This window comes from Hypoxylon fragiforme, assembly GCF_022984875.1.
Source record: "Hypoxylon fragiforme strain CBS 206.31 chromosome Unknown GGS25scaffold_5, whole genome shotgun sequence".
In the NCBI taxonomy this organism is placed as follows: Eukaryota; Fungi; Ascomycota; class Sordariomycetes; order Xylariales; family Hypoxylaceae; genus Hypoxylon; species Hypoxylon fragiforme.
This window is the reverse complement of record NW_026054760.1, coordinates 3,750,141-3,768,121: the sequence shown is the minus strand read 5'-3', so window position 1 is coordinate 3,768,121 and position 17,981 is coordinate 3,750,141. Positions and strand designations below refer to the sequence as shown.

The following is a 17,981-nucleotide window of genomic DNA, read 5'->3' as shown; positions in this document are numbered from 1 at the left end:
TGGAACATATTTCTTCACGTCAACACTGCTGTCATTATATCCTTACACTTAGTTTCCACATACTAGTGATAGGAACTTCACAGTGACAGTTCAAAATGACTTCCAAGGAGGATATCAAGCCCAAGGAGGACGAGTTCTCCATCAAGCCAACTGCTGTCACTCCATCTGTTGACACGAGCACATGGCCACTGCTTCTGAAGAACTATGACAAGCGTACGTTGAATATTGCTATTTAACATTCATATTTGAATATTTGAATTGAACCGAATTGAGTTCGGTTGCGACATGAATATGCTAACCTAGAGAACTTATAGTTCTTGTTCGAACGGGACATTTCACTCCCATTCCCAATGGTAGTTCGCCTTTGACACGAGACCTTAAATCCTATATTAGCTCCGGTGTTATCAATCTCGACAAACCCTCGAACCCTTCCAGTCACGAGGTCGTTGCTTGGGTCAAGAGAATCTTACGGTATGGCAATCATCTTTTAGGTCAGGACTAGGAACGTTGCTTGAAACTAATATCAGAAATTCTATAGTGTCGAAAAGACTGGTCACAGTGGAACGCTCGACCCCAAGGTCACGGGTTGCTTAATTGTCTGCGTTGACCGTGCCACTCGACTTGTCAAGTCCCAGCAAGGTGCTGGAAAGGAATACGTTGCCGTCATTCGTCTACACGACAAGCTCCCTGGCGGTGAAGCACAGTTCTCCCGAGCACTTGAGACCTTGACTGGTGCTCTCTTCCAGCGGCCCCCTCTAATCTCTGCCGTTAAGCGACAGCTTCGTATCCGAACCATTCACGAGAGCCGAGTCATTGAGTTCGACAACGACAGACATCTCGGAATTTTCTGGGTCAGCTGCGAGGCGGGCACTTATATTCGAACGCTATGTGTGCACATGGGTCTCCTTCTTGGTGTAGGTGCACACATGCAAGAGCTGCGACGTGTACGAAGTGGTGCTATGGATGAGACCAAAGATCTTGTGACGCTCCATGATGTCCTGGACGCGCAATGGATGATGGACAACACTCGAGACGAATCCTACTTGCGCAAGGTTATTTCGCCTCTAGAAACTCTCCTTACATCATACAAGAGAATTGTTGTCAAGGACAGCACTGTCAATGCCATCTGCTACGGTGCTAAACTCATGATTCCTGGCTTGTTGCGATACGGTACGTTTTAAAACTTTACCCTACCCAGTAGCCACTGACACTAACTCTTCAATTTAGAGAGCGGTATTGAGATACACGAAGAAGTTGTCTTGATGACCACCAAGGGCGAAGCCATTGCTCTTGGAATTGCCATGATGTCCACTGTAGAGATGTCATCTTGTGATCACGGCGTGGTGGCAAAAGTAAAGCGATGTATCATGGAACGAGACCTGTACCCTCGTAGATGGGGTCTGGGCCCTACTGCCGTTGAGAAGAAAAAGATGAAGGCATCTGGAAAGTTAGACAAATATGGACGGGCAAACGAAGCAACCCCCGCCAAGTGGACTGCCGAGTACAAGGACTTCCATGCTCCGGCACCGTCATCCGCCACGGGCGCAGCAGCAGCAACAGCACCAGCTGCTGATGTGTCCATGACAGAAGCTCCTGCAGCTGCCGCTCAAGAAGCTGCCCCTACATCGGCACCCGTCGAGGCTGACGATAATAAGAAGAAGCGTAAGAAGCCTGATGGTGAAGCATCAGAAGACAAAGCTGAGCGCAGAAAGAGAAAGGCCGAGAAGAAGGCAGCCAAAGAGGCCAAGCGCGCCTCACTAGGAAAGAAAGACGATTCGGACTCTGACTAAATGCATATCGGATTCTCAATATGGTTCTTCTTTTCCGGGTAGCATTTGGTTGATACCACTTCGGTCTTGTCTTGGCTCGTTGCATGTATATGCCTTCTAAGGTTGATCTCACGGCGTTGTCTGCTGTATCATACAGTTTCTCTGAGGGTCAGGAAAACGGCGTTTAGGACGTTTGTTTGATTCGAGTTGTTTTTTATCTTGCTACGTCAAAAAAGTATCGAGATGTTCATTGGGATGTACATGCGAAACTTGAAAATAAGTTGGTAGCAGGTGATGATGGCAGAATCGAGTTTACGAGGTGTTCATTCAATGTCGTCAGCTGTGCATTCATGATTCATGTATGCATGTGATTGTCTCTTGAGATGGCTAGGACAACAATTGCAAGTGCTTATGAATATACTGCCAGTACACTACTAACACCGAGTTGATCGTATCCAGTCGTGTACGCCCATGGTACAAGAACTCAACCACCGGACTCCAGTGACAAGAAAAGAAAGAATACCAAGGTAACAGATCGGCGGTGTAGAACGATCGACCCATGACCTCAGAATTCGCCGTTGGGGGGGTTTTACGATGGAATCATGTCTCAAGACCTGGAATTGGAGGGACAAAAGTGTGTTAGTGCGCTGACGACATTGACGACGCTGTACTCTTCTTTCGCTAGCTAGGTAGATTATCGTCGAAGATGCCCTTCGCCTACCTGCTCATATACCACACTTTGCGAGAATATACCTGTAGTTGTTCATATTTCAGGTACTTCTCTTGTTGAATACCGACATACCGACGGTATACTCACCGGGTAGGTATCTCAAGTCCTAAACGTAGACGCCCATGGTAACTAACTTTCGCCAAGAGTCGTGGAGTAGAGGTGAGGTTCCACGGATGGAAAAAAAAAAAAAAAAAAAAGAGCACCTACCAACTAGTGTGCCTAGTGTAGTTGTAGTGTAGGCTGCTGGAGAGGCAGGTAGGTATGTAGGTATACAACTCCAAATTCTGCGATGATGGACTTCCTAAGCGGGCAGGTCATTCGGAATGGACTTCTTTTTTCTTTTTTCTTTTTTTCGTCCGCTGTCGTACGGCCGGGCGCTGTCTGTCTCATATCTCATATTTTTCTCTCTTCTACCGTGGTCTAGAAGCTCGTGGTCCCTTTTTACCCCGAAACGGGTATCACCATGAAGTGCCCTAGGTAAGGTAAGTAGGGTAGGTTACTTACAACACGTTTCGTCGTACAACAAACAAAACAATACAGAAACTATTTTTTCCCCTGGTAGGGTTTGGGGTTTGGTTGGCTGGCTGGTTGATTGACCTAGGCTAGTCGGCTCTGACGTATGCTCGCTGCTTCTACGTGTTTCGAGGAGCTCCTCTGGTCATGGTCATGCTGGATATTCTGTACGAGACGAGAGAGGGCGAGAGAGAGAGAGAGCCCGGAACCTCGGAACAGATGGAAATGGTATTGCATTGCTTCGAAAGGACAGGAAAGGCAAACATGGGAGCATGGGAACATGGAAACATGGATAACAGATTAGGTATTAAATAGTGTCGAGGGACGTCTGCCAAGTACGGCAGGTACCCAAACTATGGTAATGCATGGGGATTAAAAGTGTGCCCTTGGATCGTTCGTAGGAGCCACTTATACATAATATTCCTGGTTGATATTCATTAAAAAGTCCAGTTTATAAATTTTCCGTCAAGCATAGTTATACGATAGGGCGTTCGACCCTGATGACGGGATAGGGGAAGGTGGAGCGGTATGTGGCTGTTTTTGCACTACGGTGAAAGTATTGCCTACTACTATGCCGTACTTCGTACCTCTAGGTAGCCAGCTAAATAAACCTTGTCGAAGGGCTGGATGGCTTGGTGGAATTAGGCTTCGCTGTCGTATTACTTCGGCGAGATATGTTTTGCCCCTAAACTCGCATGAAAATAGATAGTTGGCAGTAGTAACTAATATAAGGCAGTGCAACTATTGAATCATAGATAGTTATCTTTAAATCTTCCAAACTCATATGTACTACATAGTAGACACCTACCTAGAAGGCTGGTCGTTCGATTATGCTGAACCCGGCTTTTCTTAATCTGCGCGGAGGGTCACCCGGGCAGGGGTTGATATCAGCCTCACTACCGCAAGGATCTGCTCTGCATTGGTAACTTGTTCCATAATTCCACTACGTTGGTTGTGAGAAGATCGAAACAAACTTATGCGAAGATCTCTCGAGCCACGAGCTATGGTACGTTGCCTGGGCCATCCCTTAGCTTTTCTAGCTAGGTAGTCAGCCAGCCAGTAAGCCCGGCTTTCCAGGCTGCCTGGCTGCCAAGGTTGTCAGACATGTGCCGTGCGCTTAAATAGACTTCTACCATCGTCGCGGGTAATATTGACATAGCGCTCGGTAGTTGTCCGTGAGTTCATGGTTCATAAACTCAACAAATGCGCGGATACTATTCGTGCCGGTACCTACTAAAGCGGAAGCCAACCAGATAGGTGTTCCGTTTGGTCATCGCACCGGTGTATGAAAAAGCTTACCCATTGCGTCGGCGTGGTACTCGGACTTTTGCGAGGCACGTTCTCGAAGCTAATGACCCGCTGTTCCTGTATCGAGGCAAGTAAGAGCCATATGCCCATAATAGCAGGTGCTTCGGTCGATGACATCGCACACGTTTCTTCACATTCTTATGACTCCTGCATACACTACTAGGTCAGTGAATTTGAGGCTCCACGACATACGCAGAATTCGTAGCTCACGGAGGCCAAGTCGGCGGCTCTAGCCGGGTGACGAATGGCCCGCGCCTTTGTGCCGTTTCCCTATATTATGTCCTACCACGCGGACATGGCTGGAATGCAGCTTGCTATTACAATTTAACCCCCGCCAGTTACACCGGTAGGTCAGCCGCACTATTGAAGAACATATTTCCTACCTAAGCCCACTGTGACACTATGTATGTAGGTTGAATAGGAGAGCAAGAGAGTACCAGGGGGGGTATATTACGTACAGAAAACCATCTAAGATTCCGCACCATCGCCTATGTCTTCCATCGCTTATAATAAGGATGAGGCCCGACTTTTCTCTTGCGGATCGACAAGTCAGAGAATAGAAGTGAACTTTGGCCCAATTATTGGATCCATAGATCGTCTTGTCCCTGCTACCTAGCCCCCGTCCTCAAACCCTTTCTTGCTTTCTTTTAAGCTCAAGCTTTCTGCACTTTATTGTTCCTCGCCAGCTTTGCTCGACATGCGAGATATTTAGGATGTCGCTCCTTAATATGCTTGTGGCCATCGGGCTGTCGTCAAATTTAGCTCATGCTGGGCCGGTGATACGTTCACAATTCCCAACACAACCCGACGGAGCAGGCGACGCTCCCGTGTTCAACCAGAATTTCCCTGACCCGTCAATAATACAAACTCAGGATGGCACTTGGTACGGGTTCGCGACGAGTGGAAATGGGAAGCAAATCCAAGTTGCCCAAGGAGGAACCCTTTACCAGCAATGGGGTCTTCTCGACGTGGATGCTCTCCCTCAACCTGGAGCCTGGACTACGGGGGACAATACTTGGGCCCCTGACGTACACCAGATGGATGATGGGACATACGTCATGTACTACAGCGGGGAGGTAGCCCAGAACCGAGCCCACCACTGTATTGGCACAGCAGTATCGTACACACCCTACGGGCCATACGTGGCTGCCGACGAGCCTTTCGCCTGTGACCTCTCCATCGGCGGTGCCATTGACCCCTCCGGGTTCCAAGATGCGGACGGCACACGGTATGTCCTATACAAAATCGATGGAAATAGCGTGGGACATGGCGGCAGCTGCGGCAATACCATCGCACCAATCGCTCCTACACCCATCATGCTACAGCAGGTCGCCGCGGATGGTGTGACGAAGATTGGAGATCCGTATCCGATATTGGACCGAACTGACGAGGACGGACCGTTGGTGGAAGCCCCCAGCATGCTGCTTACAGATACGGGGCTATACATTCTATTTTTCAGCAGCGGATGCTATCTTGAATCGACCTACAACGTCAACTACGCAACATCGACCAGTGTGTTTGGACCTTTCCAACGAGCACCGCATCCGATGATTAGAACTGGGGAATATACGCTGCAAGCACCAGGTGGTGCCACTGCAGTTAACGTTGGTGATCAGGTCGGGATTGCCTTCCACGCGAACTGCCCGGACGGACGGTGTATGTACACGACGCCAACCATCCTCCAAGGCCGGGAGGTTCGAGTGGAGATGTAAGGTATAGGTAGTAATGAGGAAATAGAAAGAGGGAGACGAGATCAATCGGCGCAATGGTTACTAGACGGGAGTCTTCGTATGAAAAAGTAGAAAGGGCGCACACGATGCAGATTTTCGACTACGAGTTGACATGTTGCTCCCATTGACGCCAAGGATTTTGAGGATATCCGAATACACATACGGGCTGGCTCCAAAGAATTAGGTATAATTCGGTCTTCAGACAGACTTGGGAGACTTGGGAATGAAAGCTTATGGAATATGAGCATATAGAACTATAGAGTCTTATTTAATATAATCTTATGAATTTCTTTTAATTGAAAATTTGACTTTTTGATATTTGCTGTTGGCATTTTGTTGAATCCATAGATGTTCTTGTAGAGTTGAGATTGACCTAACCTACCCTGATACCTACAGTAGAAGCCTTGAACTACCTTGGAGGCTTGAAGAAATGAGAGATGCCGCTAGGCCTAGAAAGGCATAGCATCTACAGCCCCTGCCCCTCTAGTGATCTTGTCACCTAATAACTAGAGATGCCCTAACGTCAATAGGTAGTTAGTACCCACATTAGTACCTGCCCTGGCTGCCCAGGTACACGATTTAAGCGCCCACTCTTCCAGCAATTGAAGTTCACAATGTTGCTTCGACTCTTTTCACATCTACAGAATACAACCTTAGAACCTCGACGATGCAAGATAACCCAACCCATCACAATCACATTCTCAATAGACACACTGGAACATACTACCACTCACTTCAGCCAACTACTCAATATTTCATCCAATCTCGTTTCCTAACACAATCCTCCTTTTCCTTCTCAAGCGCTTCCGTAACATAGATCGTAACGTAGAGTGTCGAACGACAAACCCCAAGCTTGCGCCTACTTTACTGGCATTCAAGGATATCGTCCAATTTAGGAAGCGTGTTAGGAAACGACTCAGTTTGTTTTTCCCCGAATCGGACGATCCTGGGGTACACGGGCTGCTATGCTGGCCTCTACAACATGGCAGCCATGATGGTCAAGCCATCGTAGTTTTTGCCGCCACCGAGCGTCCATCTGGCCCACCAAGATATACCAAGTAAGATTACCGAGCAAATCACGGCGCTTAGGAGGTAGGACGTCCAGATCCTAGACCTCCGGCTCAATTCTCCGGATACATTTTGCTACGCCAATGTCTTATGTCCAATTGAAGACTTCATTGATACTGCAAGGGGCAGAACAAGACGTAACCGCCATACTACCCTTTCATGTATGTCATCCATAATCTATACCCCCCTCTCTACGCGCCGGTTACCACCGAGTCTTCAGTAACTAGTGTGAACTTGCCCATACGATGCAGCCATGGAACCACCGTGATGGTTACGGACGATCCGATCGGGCCCCAATATAATATTTACCCCGTCCTGATTTTGTAGTAGGTACGATTCTATTTTTTCTAATTGCAATCTCATACACTCTTTTTGTCGAGGCTCTTTATTCTCTTGAGGAGTATATTCAAGACTCTAGTAACCAGCTGGCTGGCTGTAACTTCATGGAGGTCTTATTGTAATATCATCAATATATACTTTTTAATACTTGGTTCTTTGCCACCCATCTTTCGTTTAAATTCAAATCTTTATTGTTATATCTCCAGGCGAGATGACTTCCCTTCTATGTGGCCTAGCCCTCACGCTCTTTACGAAACATGTTGCCGCCTTGCAGGTCACACCAAATTCACCCTGTGCTTCCCTCTGTGTAGATTCTAATAGTCTCGACTTGTCCGACCCAAACTCGTCAACGATAGGCACAGATGATATTACCTGTTACGATTCCGAATATGCTTCCTCGTCTACAGGGCAAACGTTCCAGAAATGCCTGAGCTGTCTCCAAGACAGCACCTTTTCTCAAGGGAGTGAGAACGATCAACTGGCGTTCTTATGTAAGTTTCCTTGGTTTTTGTTATTGTATCAAGTGCCAATTCTAACAAGCGAGTAGATAATCTAAGATTTACATTTGGCCATTGTACTTCCGGACCTTGTTCTACCTCCACCGCGTGTGGTGACCTAGAAACGGCTTGGACGAATAGTGATCTGGACGATAAGAAGAGTGATTATTCGTACTGTGCTGCGAACGGGGCCGTAACAGACGATGCGGTGTCTAAGTGTCAATCCTGCGTGGCTGCTTCTGGGAGCCAGGATTACTTAGCCAACTGTATGCCATCTTATAATCTCGCCTATATCTCATTACTAATCACTGTTATAGTTCTTACTGCTCTAGATACGGGTTGCAAGCAACAACCGCTTGCAGGTACCCTCTTAGGGTTGAACGATACCGTCTTTTCCAAGAATATGATCAGTTCGATCGATCCGACTGCCGAAGGGACCATCGAGGGTGACAAGAAACCAATTCTATCAACAACGCAAATTACCGGAATTGCCGTCGGTGGCGCTGTTGCCGTGCTCGCTGTAGCCGGCTTCTTCCTCATACGTTGCCGTAAACGACGAAATCGTCGTCTCATTGTTGGAGATACCAAATTCTCAGGAAAGGGGCAAAAGAAGGACCGACACCGCTCATCCCTCTCGTTCCGCTGTCAAACCCATTTAACCCCACGATCTCCGGCCTTCTTCCCAAACCCTGCAGATGCCATCATCGAGGAGAAGAACCCGTATGCAGGTCCTCACTCTGCTCTCGGTTCTCATCCTCTTGTTGCCCCCGAGTCTCCAAGGCAAGCGACATGGTTGGCCGAGAAGACCCGACCAGGTTTTGGTCCGTCCCCCGCCATGAACGATAGGATGGTACCATTACCTACCATCACCACGGCCGTTCCTACAATTCCCGGGAATGTGCATTATTTAGGCTCCCCTAAACCTGCATTCTTCTCGCCTGTCGATGAGCCGGGGAGCACCACTAGCACGAAGAGCACAGCGCAGCTTCTGCCCTTGAGGCAGTATAATCCTGCCGAGTATGGGATGACTTCACCCCAGGTGGGTGTGAGTCCCGATGGCATGTATAGTAGTCCTACTTCTGGTACTACCAACAGCCCCCTATTAAGTCGTGTCTGGGAACAAAGAACACCGACGTGGGAACTTCCGCCGCGCGCATCTAGCCGACCTTCCGGCGTTGGGGCTTGGGAGAGGGTTGCAGCCGGGGTCGCGGCGAAGAATAAAAGGAGTAGTAGCAATTGCGGAAGTCCAGTTAAGACTACGCAGTTCAGTTTGCATTATCCACCACCGCCTGGCCAGCGATAGCTCTCGTGCGCTTATCTGGATACAGGCTTGTGTAGATTGACGTCCGCGCAGAAGGCGTGTAAGTTGGTCTTCGGGTGCGATGGAAATAAGGGGCATGGAATGATGATGAAGGGATGATGTAGCTTAGCGCGTAGATACCCAGGAACAAATAATGTAAAGAAGTCAAAGAAATATCATAGTTGAGCGATAGTCCTCGTAGCTGCAGTGAGCTTGACTCGTGAAGTGTCCAGTATCAGGCATCTCGTCACGGCTTCACCGACCGCCCTCGGACGTACACCTCGGTTATATTCCGATCATCGCTCGTCATGATAAACTTATCAAATATCGTCCTGGGGGAATCTTCATCTTCCAACATGGTCATGATCCCCCCCGGCGCATTCGCATTAATAACAAGCGCATCGAACTCTTTCCCAACCTCAAAATTCCCAATCTTATCTTCGAGCCCGCACACCCTCGCACCCCCAAGCGTAGCCAGGAAGAACAGCTCCCCGATATCCAGCCCCTTATCCCGACCCTCGCTCATCACCTCGCGCGCATTCGACGCGACGAGCGCCTGCCTCATCGCATCAAGAATACTACTCGAGAACCCACCCCCGCTATCAGTGCCTAGGCCGACCTTAATCCCGCGGCTCAGGAAGTCTCGCACCGGCGCCGCCATGAACCCCCCGCCGACAGTCATGTTTGAGACCGGGCAGTGCGCGACGCCGCACCCGAGTTCCTGGACACGGCGCATCTCGTGTTCGCTCATGTGGCAGCAGTGCGCGAGGATGGAGCGGCTGCTCAACAGGCCGTAGTGCGCGTACAAATCCGCCTCGCTGCCGCGGAACTCCGGGAACAGCTCCGCCGTAAACCGCATCTCCTGCTCGGCTTCGTTGAAGTGCGTCTGGATCGGCAGGTGCGGATTCGCGCCGGCGATCTGTCCCAGACCCTCCAACAGGGCGGGCGTGCACGAGATTGCGAAACGCGGCGTTAGCACGGGCTGCACCAGTGCGCCCTGCGGGTCTATGCGCCGCACGTGCGCGATGCAGGCTTCGGTGTCGGCGAGGGAAGCCTCAACGCTGGAGTCGCGGTAGTACGGGGGCGCGTTGCGGTCCATGTTGCACTTGCCGACGAGCGCGCGCTGGCCCTTCTCCCAGCACAGGTCCGCGAGGATGGTGGTGGCCTCGGCGTGCATCGAGCCGTAGTAGGAGGCCGTGGTGACGCCCTGGCGCAGGAAACTCTCGACGCAGTCGGAGTAGATGCGCCGCGCGTACGCCGGGTCGGCGAACCGCGCCTCGTTCGGGAACGTCACCTGCTCGAGCCACTCAAGGATGTGCATGCTCTGCCCGAGCCCGCGCTGCGCCCACTGCGGCGCGTGGTTGTGCGTGTCGACGAAGCCGGGGATGAGAAATTCCCGGCGTGGGGATAGGTAGCGTATTTTTGCGGAGGAGGGGATGTTGAGGGATGAGAGCAGGGAGGGGACTCTTTCTTTGGGTATGCCTAGGATTACGTTGGTGATCTTGCCATTGTCGCTGACGACGAGCACGGAACTCTCGAGGATGAGCAGGTCTGATGGCCCGCGTGAGTGGATTATTGTGCCGTGGAAGACTCGGGCAGGCATTGTATTTATGTTATTTTTGTTGATATAGGAAAGTTACATGTGTAAGTGAGGAGAGTTGGCATGCGGGATGTACCTAATCTTGCCAAGATATCGGAGATTCGGAGGCCCCACCCCCCTACCCCCCCCCCCCCCCCTATCTATCCCAAGGTCTTACTCACTAAAATCGCTAGAATGAATTGGGACATAGCAATGCTTTCCCACTTACAACTCATAAAAAATGAGGTATCTTGAAAGATCGCATAATCTACCATTTCAAATACTATATACTAGGTATGTATCTCAAGTAAGAACATGAGTGCTCTTAATCCTCTCTTGGACCACCTTGTAATTAACCTTCCATTCCTCATCCATCCCCGGCAGTGGTTCTAAACCAGCCTTTACCAGATCTGCATTCACCCATCTCAACACTTTGTCTATATACGCATCTTCCGCCCCAAACAGACTGTGGAATCTCTCCCCAGGCTGGAATTTCAATTTCCTCTCCCGATGCTCCTCTTGCATCACCGATCGCGGTGGAAGCTGTACTTGTCCCGCAAACACCTTCGCCACGACCTGTGCTTGGAAGTCAAACAGCGAAAATGTCGACACGAGGTGGGAGACGCCCACAAATGACAATGTGGGGTCTGGGATGTAGAAGACATCCTTGTGCAGATTGTGCGTGATGTAGCCATCAGATGTGATGACTACTTTCTCGTCGGCCTCTTCCCAGGGAACGTGAGGCTGCTCCAGGTCTCCCAGAAAGGGGTAAGAGGTAATGTATCCCGTTGCCACAACGACACGGTCGATGCACTCAAGCACTCTTCCGTCTTCTAAAATGACCTTTCCAGGTATGTGGCGATCAGACTCTAGTGTCTGGGAGTTGCTATCGCCAGCTGTTTCATCAACGATGAATTTGGCAACCATCGGAACTCTTTCGATACCATCAGGTAAGCGTGATGACAGGATGTCATATTTGCTCTGCCGGTTACTCTGTATTATCTTCGCTCCCAGCACCACGGTTTCCTTGGCGATGTCCAAGGCCGAGACTCCCGCGCCGATTATGAGCACGGTCTGGTTACTGAAAGGAGCAGGTGTCCGATATTGCTTTGAATGCGTGACCCTATCCGGGAACCGCTGCTTCCACGTAGCTAATCCCGGGACATCGGGCACGCACGGTACATGGTAGTGTCCACTCGCTACCACAACCCCGTCGAACTTCCAGTTCTTCTTCGTCAACTTATGGCCGGACTGGGTCCTTGTAAATGTGCTCGTCGAAACGCCCCATTGCGTATCACCCTCTGGTTTCGATACACTCTCTACTCGGGTGTGAGGAAGTATCACATCGTAAACGTTATGGCGGCGAGCAATGTCTTGAATGTATTGGTGGACTACCGCTTGATCGACAAAGTCCTCGCTCCCTTCCGGCCAGCGTAATAGACTACTTCGCATAACCGGCGTGGGAATGTTGTTCTTAAGACCAGCATAACTAAAGCCACGTAAATATTGAGTATCAAATCTTTTGCATTAGGAAGTTCTCGGGGTAATCATACCATGGATTAGGGGGACCGTGTATTAACTCGACTTCGTCCGACGATAGCCCTTGCTTCTCCACTTCCGACCAATTCGGAGTCGGTGGTCTAACATTGGGGAACGGCGGATCTCTGTCCGGCTGAGGTTCGTAGCCCCAAACTCCACCGACCGCGCCGGTCCGCTCGAATACGGTGACATTGAACCCAGCCCGGAGAAGGTGAGCCGCTGAGACGACACCACTTATACCAGCGCCTATAACAGCTACATCCTTGATGTTGGTGATAGGCCCCCCATTCTCAACTTTCCCGTTAGTCAGCAGCACCATGATGATTGTGTGAGACGATGTGGTGTATTCTCGAGATCCTAACGCGCAGAGACTTACATCTACCTATCTATATATTATATACTTACCTTGGCAGATCTTTATACTTCCATGTTATCTTGTATAGAGACGGGAAAGACGGATGATAGTGGGATGCTACACTGCATATCGGCGCATTCCCCCTCTCAGTTGCTGATTATAAATGACTAAGGCGAGATTGTGAGATGAGGCCATATGCTCCAACGATTACGTGCCGCGCTCGACTCCCCACTTTAGTCCTAATCAAGCTTCTTTCAACATATACCTACCTTGTAGGAATGCTTGAGCTGACGAGTAAACTGGGTTCATTAGATCTACTTGGGTAGTTCGAGGCGGTATTATAGCCTTGGGTGAAACAATTTATCCCCGGTAGAGAAGGGTTACGGGAACTTCACTCGGTCTCTTAATCTAGCACATCCTCCGTTTCTGGGATTAAATATACCCCCAGTAGCTGATCAAGTGCGCTGGAATACAACTCAGATGAGTTTTTATGGAAAGATACCTACCTAGGTAGGTAAGTAGTAAACTGAAATGGCTTATGAAGCAGTTCAATTCGAGACTATTCAGGAGTTGTTATCAAGTCAACATCAAATATCATATCGCAACAAATTTGTAGCTTAAGTGAGAAAAAAAGGCGTGCTGATATTTGGCTTTATTGGTATAAGGAGAGACTTGCTTAAGCCAAGTTCATTGCCAGTCTTCTAATGCTACATCTAACGCTATATCCCAGTGCTTAGGAGAACCATTGTCAACTCATCTACCGCCTCCGGCATTATCTAGGTGACTATTCTACACTCACAGTCCGTGCTTTTGCCGCGAGTTCGCGATGATGTAGGAAGCGTATCGTAAGAGCAGTAACAATGAGACCCGCGGCAAAGAACACCATAGTGATGAACCCCTTAGGATACTGCGGTGCATCGACCTGCTGCCAGATGATCAACGGGAGCCACGCCTGCACCACATAGGCCATCTCATTCATGGCTCCTATGACCAGCGCGCGTTCTTCATTATCATCGCTGCAGATCTCGTGAGCCCACGCGAACGTCAGTCCGCTGATCCCTCCTCCAATCAAACCTAGCACGTAGCACGCCCACTTCCAGCCATCAGGGATATCCCACACCGCGAGGCTCGTGTTGGTAATGATATTGACGACCCCTGAGAACACCATAGCCGGCCACCGGGCACCCTTGAAAACGGAATCAGACGTCCACGCATATATGTACGTGAAGATCACCGCAACCGCCGAAGTGAGAGTCGGGTAGGAGTTGACGGCCGCGACGCCGTACCCTTCCTGCTTCAGCCAGAGCGCGAAAGCCGGCTGGCCGCCGTTGCCGCCGCCGTTGTTGAAGAAAATGTAGAGCAGCGTGAGCGCGTAGATGTGCCAGGACGAGAAGATCTTGCGGAACTTGGCCTTCGTGTAGGTGCCCCTGTTGGCTCTGCCCTCCAGCTGCATGCGCTTCTTGGCGAGCGCTATCTCGTCCTTGGTCAGCCACCAGGCGCGGGTGATCTCGGGGACGTCCGGGAAGAAGAAGAAGCCCGCGATGGCGATGGGCAGGGAGATGACGGTGTTGATGATGAAGAGCCACTGCCAGCCCCTGTAGCCGTCGACGTCGTTGAGGTTGTAGACGGCTGTCATCAGGTAGCCGGAAAACATGCTGCCTATCGCACCGCTAGCGTGAAAGATGCAGCTTCGTTTTGCGAGCTCGTCCTTTCGATCTGCTTCATGTTAGAATTTTCAATCGTAGAGTGGAGAAATACGAGTTAAATAGGGGTAGATGAGAGGGGAGTATCATAACGTACTACATATTTGTTAGTTTCTGATTCTAAAAAAGGGGGGGAGAGGATTGCTATGAATTAAGTCAACTTACCACCAACTTCCAATAACGTATTGCAATCCTGGGTAAAATGCCGACTCGGCAAGGCCAATAAAAAACCTCAAGACGTAGATTTGCGTTGCTGAGGTGCATTTTGAGAGTAGAATGGTAAGTACCGACCAGACAACTTCACAAGCCGGAATCCAGATAGAGGGGCGGATCTTAGTGAGCAACATATTACTATATTCTCGTAAGTGACATGAAGCTCGGGGGAGATAAGATATGGTCCTTACCTTGGCACTTCACCAATAACATAGCCAACCGTCCAGCATGCGATCATGTAGTTGAGCTGGTTTCCGTAAAGGCCCAGATCTTCTTTCATGCCGGACACGAAAGCACTGTTGACATTCACCTGGTCTAAGTACTTGATGAAGTAGCCCAGAGAAGCAAAGGTTAAGATGACTGCGTCAAGTTTGAATAGGAAATGCCTCTCCTCCGGAGATTTATCGAATGTATCCCAGAGATATGACCGCCATGTCTGCTTGGGCTTCTCAGCTACTGGCGACAGAGTATGGCTAGATTCATCATCGCCGTTGATGGGGGTTTTGGCAGCCACATGAACTTCGGCCTCATCCACCCCCTTCGTCGTTACAGTCTCCTTTTCTCCCATTTCGAGTTTTTAGAACCAATTTCTGATGGAAGTTGAATATTTCGTATGAGCAGGTCCGGGGCATTCTGATATTTAACACAGCTTCGTCAAAAAAAGGGTCCAATAATGCTAAGATACCACAAGGGTTCAGCTTGATTTACTCCTTGCTAGTAAACAATCCCACGTCTTGGTCAGTGGTAGTCAAGCACTTGTACCGCCGAAGATACATCGATCTAGATTCGACGAAATAGAAAATGATTATAAAATAGCTAGTATGGCAATTGATTCTGGCAATTCGTCCGGGTCTTCTACTACCATTTAGTCTTAGCCACAACCACGCGTCTGTTATAGACTGTGAAGTCCCACTATTAGTCGAGCAACGACTTAGATAAACCCTTCGGTCTTACGTCTTACAATTGATGTAGCACATTGCGACATACAGATAATGTGGACATGGATAACGAAAAAAAAAAGAAAAGGTCTGGGGTTAAGAAACCCGAGGTCGAGGTAAATGGGTGAAAGGGCTAGGTAGTTGGTGATCACCTCAACATCGATGGCCATGACGCCATGCCCAACCCCGCAGAAAACAATGAATGGCACGACGTTGCACACCCAATATGCAATGTGCCTCGCATCATCCTTCTCCAACATCGCGAATTGATAAAGAAATCCAATGGATGCTTTGATTATTCGCGGGGAACTGCGTGCTCCTCAGTAGATGCTGCAAGCCTTCGCTATGGTGTCACATTTCAAAGAAGTTCAGAAAGATAGCTTACCAATCCAGATCTTACGACTGGCAAAATTGATCATTACAATTGAGACTGATGTTATTGGAGGGGGTTCTCCAATTCAGGAGTCGTGCTGTATAGGCAGATAGGTAGATATATATCTGTCGTCAGGGGCCGTACGGCAGAGAGTAAAAAAAAGGGCGTACAGGAGAATATCTACCAAGTAGTTTACCTCCAAGTAATAAAAATAATCAATATAATCAATACAAAGCTTGAAATCTCAAAATCCAGCATTTTCAATCATGGCGCCAGCACCAATTGATGAGCGTATCAAGGACGTCGCGGAGCCACGCAAGGATACACTGGGACTCCCAGAGCCAGCCCTTCAGCGACTAAAGAAGGCCGGAATTGACCTCTCTAACGGATACCCCTATCGTCCAGCGAGGCCACTCTACCTCCAGGATGTTTACAACATCAGAAACAAGGAATGGAAGCACAGCGACGCCGGAGCTCGCGCGGATAAGTCGAAGTCCGCGCTGCTGTCAGCCGCCACCAAGGTTACGGATCTGACCACCCACATCGGAACCGAGATTGAGGGTCTGCAGCTCAAGGATCTCACAGACCAGCAGAAAGACGAATTGGCCCTTCTCATTGCCGAGAGGAGCGTCGTATTCTTCAGGAACCAGGACATCTCGCCCCAGCAGCAGCTAGAACTCGGCAAGTACTACGGGGTAGTCGAAGTTCATGTAAGTGTCATCATCCCAAGTAACCCCCACGTCGGCGTCGGCGTCGGCGGCGAATATCCATGGATGGACATAAGCTAACTCCGACCAAACAGCCCCAGGTAGCACAGGTGCCTGGCAACCTCGGCGTAACCGTCATCTGGCCGGACCTGCAGGCCACCGAGCGAGCAGCCAACTTCCGCAGGCCGGGGGGTGCCTCGCGCTGGCACACCGACCTCGTACACGAGCTGCAGCCGGCCGGGATCACGCACCTGCACAACGACACGATACCCCTCGTCGGCGGCGACACGCTCTGGGCCAGCGGGTACTCGGCGTACGAGAAGCTGTCGCCAGACTTCCGCAAGATCATCGACGGCAAGCTCGCCGTGTACCGATCCGCGCACCCATACCTTGACCGCGACGACCCTGAGGCCGGCCCCAAGTTCGTCGAGCGCGTGCACCCCCTCGTACGTGTCCACCCGGCCACGGGGTGGAAGGCGCTCTGGGTCAACCGCGCCATGACCGACCGCATCGTCGGCCTCGATCGCGCCGAGAGCGACGTCATCCTGAACTACCTCTATGACGTCTACGAGAAGAACGTCGATATCCAGCTACGGTTCAAGTGGACACCGAATACCAGTGTGCTCTGGGATAACAGGTAAGTGAACTCCGTCATGGTTCCCTTTTTCCACGCCCCATCAGATAAACCTTGCTACCGAGGTCTCGGTGAGGATTAATAACAATGCAACATACTGACTTGGATGCTACCTTCTAGAATCACGATACACAACGCAAGCTGGGATTACGGCGGAAAGGAGCCGAGACACGGAACGCGTGTCACTTCGTTGGCTGAGAAGCCGTACTTTGACCCTAGCGCCCCGACTAGACGTGAAGCTCTGGGGCTTTTGGATGAGAGCGAGAAGCAGATCGACGGGCCGGCCTAAGTGGTTGTGCCATATGTGCCTAACCTTAGGTACTTATTTACCTCCCTCCCTACCTATGTAGGTAGGTAGATAAGTCGAAGTAGCATGGCTAGTATCGACTTATTTAGGCATTCTGATGATAATTCAAAGTCAATTTCGTTAATCCATGAGTGCTTTTTCGTCAACCTGTGTAGAAGGTTAGAAGTAATGCGAGGTCAAAACCCCCTAGAGATGCTTGCCCAAGCGTCTTGGCCATCGGAGTGGACATAACGCTTACTTACTAGGTAGGTATACACTACCGACGAATTAGATAAATGTCCTGCATTTTTAAAACCCTAACCCTAACTCAATACTGGAGCCCATGCTTGGTTTTGACTTCAACGGCCCAACCGGGACGGCCCGGAATCGATTAGGTTAT

At 49.9% G+C, this 17,981-nt stretch overlaps 8 protein-coding genes across 8 annotated transcripts; 4 read left to right on the top strand and 4 right to left on the bottom strand.

The window, feature by feature from the left end:
• Positions 1 to 95: 95 nt before the first annotated feature.
• GGS25DRAFT_514553 (putative rRNA pseudouridine synthase) lies at positions 96 to 1,790 on the top strand (the record flags this gene model as incomplete). The annotated part of the gene is made up of 4 exons (XM_049263002.1): positions 96 to 213; positions 315 to 471; positions 539 to 1,170; positions 1,228 to 1,790. 4 exons carry the CDS (start codon positions 96 to 98, stop codon positions 1,788 to 1,790), a joined length of 1,470 nt encoding a protein of 489 aa, XP_049117252.1.
• A 2,030-nt stretch (positions 1,791 to 3,820) lies between these two features.
• GGS25DRAFT_522285 (uncharacterized protein) lies at positions 3,821 to 4,437 on the bottom strand (the record flags this gene model as incomplete). The annotated part of the gene is made up of 2 exons (XM_049264204.1): positions 3,821 to 3,955; positions 4,312 to 4,437. 2 exons carry the CDS (start codon positions 4,435 to 4,437, stop codon positions 3,821 to 3,823), a joined length of 261 nt encoding a protein of 86 aa, XP_049117251.1.
• Positions 4,438 to 5,033: 596 nt separating this feature from the next.
• On the top strand, positions 5,034 to 6,032 carry GGS25DRAFT_522284 (glycoside hydrolase family 43 protein; the record flags this gene model as incomplete). The annotated part of the gene is made up of 1 exon (XM_049264203.1): positions 5,034 to 6,032. One exon carries the CDS (start codon positions 5,034 to 5,036, stop codon positions 6,030 to 6,032), a length of 999 nt encoding a protein of 332 aa, XP_049117250.1.
• A 1,151-nt stretch (positions 6,033 to 7,183) lies between these two features.
• GGS25DRAFT_304179 (uncharacterized protein) lies at positions 7,184 to 9,379 on the top strand. The gene is made up of 4 exons (XM_049257674.1): positions 7,184 to 7,279; positions 7,449 to 7,948; positions 8,005 to 8,220; positions 8,272 to 9,379. The coding sequence occupies exons 2-4, from the start codon at positions 7,669 to 7,671 to the stop codon at positions 9,255 to 9,257; spliced, it is 1,482 nt and encodes a 493-aa protein (XP_049117249.1). The 5' UTR covers positions 7,184 to 7,279; positions 7,449 to 7,668; the 3' UTR covers positions 9,258 to 9,379.
• GGS25DRAFT_304126 (guanine deaminase) lies at positions 9,380 to 10,903 on the bottom strand. The gene has a single exon (XM_049257673.1). The coding sequence runs from the start codon at positions 10,855 to 10,857 to the stop codon at positions 9,502 to 9,504; it is 1,356 nt and encodes a 451-aa protein (XP_049117248.1). The 5' UTR covers positions 10,858 to 10,903; the 3' UTR covers positions 9,380 to 9,501.
• Positions 10,904 to 11,136: 233 nt separating this feature from the next.
• GGS25DRAFT_522281 (FAD/NAD(P)-binding domain-containing protein) lies at positions 11,137 to 12,691 on the bottom strand (the record flags this gene model as incomplete). Its single annotated transcript, XM_049264202.1, has 2 exons — positions 11,137 to 12,322; positions 12,387 to 12,691. The coding sequence occupies 2 exons, from the start codon at positions 12,689 to 12,691 to the stop codon at positions 11,137 to 11,139; spliced, it is 1,491 nt and encodes a 496-aa protein (XP_049117247.1).
• A 690-nt stretch (positions 12,692 to 13,381) lies between these two features.
• On the bottom strand, positions 13,382 to 15,326 carry GGS25DRAFT_532009 (MFS general substrate transporter). The gene is made up of 3 exons (XM_049265553.1): positions 14,835 to 15,326; positions 14,603 to 14,781; positions 13,382 to 14,443 (listed from the first exon to the last, which is right to left on the bottom strand). The coding sequence occupies exons 1-3, from the start codon at positions 15,209 to 15,211 to the stop codon at positions 13,512 to 13,514; spliced, it is 1,488 nt and encodes a 495-aa protein (XP_049117246.1). The 5' UTR covers positions 15,212 to 15,326; the 3' UTR covers positions 13,382 to 13,511.
• Positions 15,327 to 16,220: 894 nt separating this feature from the next.
• GGS25DRAFT_522279 (alpha-ketoglutarate-dependent sulfonate dioxygenase) lies at positions 16,221 to 17,584 on the top strand (the record flags this gene model as incomplete). The annotated part of the gene is made up of 3 exons (XM_049264201.1): positions 16,221 to 16,664; positions 16,757 to 17,298; positions 17,416 to 17,584. The coding sequence occupies 3 exons, from the start codon at positions 16,221 to 16,223 to the stop codon at positions 17,582 to 17,584; spliced, it is 1,155 nt and encodes a 384-aa protein (XP_049117245.1).
• Positions 17,585 to 17,981: the final 397 nt, after the last annotated feature.

Bases quoted from the DNA above. Each gene is read 5' to 3' on its own strand.
- GGS25DRAFT_532009 (XM_049265553.1), bottom strand. From the start codon at position 15,211: ATGGGAGAAAAGGAGACTGTAACGACGAAGGGGGTGGATGAGGCCGAA. The intron at 14,782-14,834 runs GTAAGGACCATA...ACGAGAATATAG, and splicing joins GTTATTGGTGAAGTGCCAAG to TAATATGTTGCTCACTAAGA. The intron at 14,444-14,602 runs GTTGGTGGTAAG...AACATGAAGCAG, and splicing joins ATTGCAATACGTTATTGGAA to ATCGAAAGGACGAGCTCGCA.
- GGS25DRAFT_304179 (XM_049257674.1), top strand. From the start codon at position 7,669: ATGACTTCCCTTCTATGTGGCCTAGCCCTCACGCTCTTTACGAAACAT. The intron at 7,949-8,004 runs GTAAGTTTCCTT...ACAAGCGAGTAG, and splicing joins CGATCAACTGGCGTTCTTAT to ATAATCTAAGATTTACATTT. The intron at 8,221-8,271 runs GTATGCCATCTT...TCACTGTTATAG, and splicing joins CCAGGATTACTTAGCCAACT to TTCTTACTGCTCTAGATACG.
- GGS25DRAFT_304126 (XM_049257673.1), bottom strand. From the start codon at position 10,857: ATGCCTGCCCGAGTCTTCCACGGCACAATAATCCACTCACGCGGGCCA.